This window comes from Tupaia chinensis, unplaced genomic scaffold (genome assembly GCF_000334495.1).
Source record: "Tupaia chinensis unplaced genomic scaffold, TupChi_1.0 Scaffold000416_1, whole genome shotgun sequence".
In the NCBI taxonomy this organism is placed as follows: domain Eukaryota; kingdom Metazoa; phylum Chordata; class Mammalia; order Scandentia; family Tupaiidae; genus Tupaia; species Tupaia belangeri.
The window spans coordinates 2,734,596-2,740,154 of NW_006159921.1; the positions used below are offsets into that span (position 1 = coordinate 2,734,596).

Sequence of the window (5,559 nt, forward strand, 5' to 3'; positions counted from 1 at the left end):
GTGGGGGCCCCCCCCAGCCACTTCCAAGGACTGATTAGGCTACTTTTAGCTCGTGCCCTCCAGCCCCACACAGCCCTTACCTTGCCAAACTGCTCGAAATATTGCTTTACATCTTCCACTACTGTGTTCGCAGATAATCCGCCTACAAATATTTTCTTTGTTCTTGTGACCATCTGCAAGAAATGACAAGAGAAGGGCACGGGTTAACCAGGTTATCTGAAGCAGTGCTCGATAAGATGCCGAAACAAGCCACTCTCCACATTTCTCTAACAAGGCCGTTTTAGATATATTTAAGCTGCACAGACAGGGCCCTGGGTGTCTGAGGGTGCGGGAGACACTGCTCTCCCCCTCTTCGGCATTCAGACAGCAACCCCAAAGGGCACGTTTTATACAGGCACAGAGTGGACTTCAGAACCTTTTTACCCACAACACTCAGCTTCATTCTGATGTGCAGCATAAAGGGAAAGTGACACATCAAGCTGTTTAAGCCTAAGAGATGTGAACAAAACAGAAGTAAATGCATAAAAACTGCGGCTCAGAAAGTACCCACAAAACCTGTCAAGAAGAAACGCACGCGTAATTCAAAACTGTGTGCGTGCAGTCTGTGCTGAGCTGGCTGAGGTGCTGGGCTACGTTTGCAAATGAGATAGACGTTGACCTCGCACCCAGGAACCACCTGCAAACTCTGTCCCCAGCATTCCTTCCCATCTTGACTTTATGGGATTCATCTTGCTTCACCCTGCACCCTTGTCAAGTCCAGCTAAGCCCCAGGTCTCCACATCTTTGTTCGTATAGGTCTTTATCCCTGGAATGCCTCTCCATGCCTAAATCTCCCACGGCAAGCTATAACATTCTCCAAAGTTCAAAATAGCTATCTGTGTTCTCAGCTAGGAACCATTCCTCCCTCTTCTGAAATCCCTCCAACACTGTATCCATACCACTCTCTTAGCACACACTGCGCTCCACCTCACGCTAACTATTGGATTGTTAGGAAAGTCATGATGCATTTCTGCATGGAAAAACAGGGGGAAATGCCAGGGGAAAACATCATGATTTTCCTGACAATCTAACACTTCCTCCTCGATACACGAAGTCCCTGACTCTACTGGGAATCCTGCACAATGCCAAGCACAGTGTCAGGCACATCCAAGCCCACACCAAATGGCTGGTGGCATACAAAAATGAATAGACACGACCATATCTCAGAATCCCAGCAATTCCAAAGCAAGGGGAGAACGAAGCTCGATGATATAAATTGTTCATAACAGGGAAACATATGCAAGCAAAAATGTATGGAAATAAACTTCGTTCTGAAGATCGAGTATAGGCTATGTGACATTTTTTATTTTGTTTTAATGTTAAAATGTAAACCTGAAAAATTCAATGGGTACAGGGTCTCACCAATTTGGTGGCATATCATAAAGAAACAATGTCATATACATCTGTGACAACTCAATGTAGGATGTTGGAGTACATGGGCCACGGCTGCATGGATACTGTCCCTGCCAAACATCCTGGCACATTTGCTGAGTGAATGAATGAACCGACCCACATCCCACAGGAGAGCCTCAGCTGAGTGACACCTGGGGCGCAGCGGTTATCCGCAAGCTGCCCTGGGGAACAGAAGAGGCCCTAGAGACCCAGCTTCTGTGTCTAACTTTGGCTGTGTCTGGACAAGACTTGTCTCCTTACGTCTGAGTCCTCTGCTCCATGAGGCGCTGGACCAGAGTCCCAAAGAGCCATCTAATCTTGAGTGCTCATGTGTCAGAGAGTGTGATGGCTGTGTCAGAGAGGCTCTCAGACAACAGGGAACTTGCATTAGATGAGCAACTCCTAGCAGAGACGTGTGCCACCACAGCCTACTGATCGACCCCAAACTGAAAGCTCCTTGTAATGAACTTCCTATACTGTCTCAAGAAGACACCATCCTAGCAATTCTGCCTATTTCTACGAGGGCCGTGCATGACTGCCCATGTGCTCAAAGCCGTGTTTACTGTTTCTCTTCTACTTTCAGATGAGGGGAGATTGGATGAGATGATGCACGTGAGGACACTATGACGGTACCAACAGTGTGCACACTGAGCTCCAAGAACCTCTGTTGAACTCTGATGGGCTTCTTGGTCTTGCCTTTTTTTTTTAATTTGCCAGAGGGTGTGTGCACTCCCTGGAGTGACAAAGAAAGAGAAAAGGGAGAGAAGGAGAAAGCACCCCATGAGAAAGGGTCACCCTGCAATCCCTTCTTCTCCACTTCTCACTCCTTTTGGGATTCAGGGCATGCATACACACATACTGGAGTGTTTTCAAGCTGCCAAGTCCTGGACTTGAACCACACAGTCAGTCATCTGGGATCTAACTGCCTTAACCACCAGGCCAAGGACTGGCTTTATTCTTGCTTTTTGTTGTCCATCTCCTCTCTTATGCATGCTTTCGATCTCCCTGGTAAATCAAGGTCACCTTAATGGTGGAACGCCACCAGGCCTTCTTCAGATTTAAATCTCCCCTACACTCACTCATCACCAGGTTTTATAATCTAACTTTCCTAATGCCTTTACTCAACAGATACATGAAGAGTTAGTTGCTGGAGCTTCCATTCTAGTAAAATGCAGAATTAAATCCACTATAAAATAGAGAGATAGTTAGCCAACCACAGAAGGTTCTACTAGAACTAAATTAAATAACATGCCCCAGTGTCTAGTGAGGGGCACCATGTAGATACTCAATAAATGGTCACTACAACTGAATCCAAAGTCAGTTACTAAATTCATCCTTCGAGCTAAGAATAAACAGCAGAAAGGCATGCTATAAAAAAAGCTTTGAAAGCTCCTACTGCCCTAGTCTCTTCCACTATAATTTCAAAAACACTTTCCTGCATCTCTGTGTGATTTCAGATAGGCAAAGACTCCCAATAGTTTAATTTAAGATTTTTCATTCCTTTTTTTTTTTTTAACCCTAGCCAAGTAATTAAATATCTGTTAAGGAACACAAATGCAATCTACAAATATGCACTAGTGGAGTTCTCAACTTAAAGAAACTCTAGAGATGCATTTTCTAAAATGAACCCCAAGGCATCATTTATACTAGCTTAGAGACAGGCAGATATAGAACAGGTCCTATTTATGCTCTAAACATTCATGTGGACCCAGAGACTTAAACGACCAACGTGTCTTCATTCCAAATAACAGAAGTCAACAGAATGTTCACTCTCTGGTAACTGGTTAAATGAAAAGGACTCTTCATACACTTACCACCGGTGCCTTAGAGCTGTAAACCTGCCTAGACAGAGCCCCGAACACGGAGGTAGACACCTAGCCATAAATCTACAGTCCCCTAAATGCCTTTAAAACTTTTTATTTTATTTTATCTTTTTTTTTTTTTTTTTTTGAGAAAGATGAGAAATTCCAGGCCCCAGACAATGCACTGAAGGATCCAAGTTTCTAAACATCCTCTCCAGGAACCGGCTTACACACAGTGATGGATCTCACCCTTGAGCAAACACTAAAAAGAAACTGGTTTAATGAAAACCTTCCAAACGTGGAAAGGCCAGTGGGAAGATGTGCGACACTTGGTTAGCTGCTCACTGATGTCTTGGCTTCAGGAGAAGGGAGTGCTGCTGGGGACAGCGGGGCTGTGTTTGGTGACCTCTCCCTCCAGGGGCGCGTGAGGAAGTGGGAATGATTTACTCTGGGAATCCTGATGGCATTACTGCTAAATGGACTGTGGACCGGTCAACAATTTGCATTCTTCTGAGGGATGCAGGAGGCAGAGAGCCCTAGAATGACATTTTCTTCCTTTCATATGCCTTCCATCTCCATGGCTACTGAGGACGGCAGCAAGAGGGTGAGGCTGGGATGTGGTGACCAGTCTCGCGGTGGGACTAAACGGACATCCTCAAATTCCATCAATACTATGTAAGGTTTATGTGGATGTGTGTGTGCCCATGTGCATACTGGCGTAACTCTAATCTTACCCTTTGAGTCTTGGTTTCTGCTTGCCCCAGAACTTTAACCCTCCTCTGACCTTGGAAACAGACAACAGGACAAGGTGCCTGCCGCCCCCTGGTTCTATATCCCTCTGCATTATAAAAATCCCTCCACCCAGTGAAGAGTCACCTGTGTTTTCTTCCTGCACTAGACCTCTTAGGTAGCTGTTTTCTAACCTTCACACCCACACAGTACTCAGCCATGCGGTGTACGGGGATGCCACCCTCCACACCATCATGCTCACATGCCCCAGCTGGCTTCCCCACAGCACACTGAGATGGAGGGAGCCAGAGAGGGCTCAGTCCAAAATCCATTAAGAAATTGATCTTAAATTTCCTTTGCTTGGAGGATCTGGTGGAAGAGATGCAGAAAACACTTTAGTGTGTGCGTGCTTGCCAATATTCGAGACACCTGATACTACCTGAGACCCTGTACCACTGGGAGACACCACCATCCCAAAAGATGCCCTCCTCCTATGGGTTAAGGGTCAGTCTGGAAAGCGGGGTGTGTGTGTGTGTCCACTCCTGCCTGTGTGCATGAGGAAGTGAGGGGAGTGGACAACCTCTCAGATCAGTGCTGCGAAGTCGTGCATCTAAACCCGTAATTTAACTAAACACCACTGCTCTCCACACACCCTTGGCTCCACAAAGGAAACACCAGCACCCTTCCAGTTTGGAAAATTGCTGTTTACACATAAGAACTGGCCAAAGCCAGCTGCTAACTAGAGCCACGAAGAACATTCCACCTTCCTGCCTCGAATCAGCGAGCTAACTTTTCGTTGTTGTTTTCCCCCCCCAAAAAAAGCCCCTTTTTTAAGACGAGGTCTTTCTGTACTACCCAGGCAAGCTTCAAACTCATCATCCTCCTGTCTCAGTCTCCTGAGTAACTAGGATGACAGGCATACAGCGCCAAACCCACATAAAAATTCTTTCTTAAAAAATGTGTTTCTGGGCCCAGACAGTGGTGAAGCAGTACAACATGACACTCTGTGAGCCAGTTCCTCGGAGGAAGGTTCCCAGTTCAAGTCCGGAGACCTCCAGACCTGAGTATGCCAAGAGTATCCAGGGAGTAAACTGCAGGCCCCTGCTGGGGGTTCTCTGCCCACTTCTCTTCCTTTCTGTCTCTGACACCCTTGCTCATGGAAGAAATAAATGAATAAACTTTAGAAAGAAAAAAGAAAAGTTTAAAAAGTACCTTTTCATCTAAAATGGTCACTCAGTGGGAACGCTGCTGATATTTTTATAAAATAAGAGAAAGCAAGTGTGTGTGTGTGTGTGTGTGTGTGTGTGTGTGTGTTGAAACAGAGTGGGATGAAGGGAGGTCAGAAAAGAGAAACTATGTTTTATGTTTATATTTTCTTCCATGAGTAAGAGAGACAGATAAAAAGAGAGAGAAATAGACAGACGACATCACCACGGTCCCAGTCTAACTCCCACTTCAGCCAGCCCCAGATCACAGGCACTCGGATAGGCCTCCAGACCCAAAAGCAGAATCTTCAGCCTCGCAGAGCTGTTACTGCTATACCATCATCTGGCCCTAAGAAACTAATTCTTTTTTTTTTTTTTTTGTGAGGTTTTTG

At 45.7% G+C, this 5,559-nt stretch overlaps 1 protein-coding gene across 2 annotated transcripts in view; it reads right to left on the reverse strand.

The window, feature by feature from the left end:
* The window catches only part of MSI2 (musashi RNA binding protein 2), a gene marked incomplete at its 5' end in the record, with an annotated part of 437,589 nt that overhangs the window by 287,355 nt on the left and 144,675 nt on the right, over nt 1–5,559 (reverse strand). For both annotated transcript variants that reach the window (XM_027774256.1, XM_027774255.1), the window contains 1 exon segment: nt 81–173. In XM_027774256.1, coding sequence (XP_027630057.1) covers nt 81–173 — 93 coding nt within the window.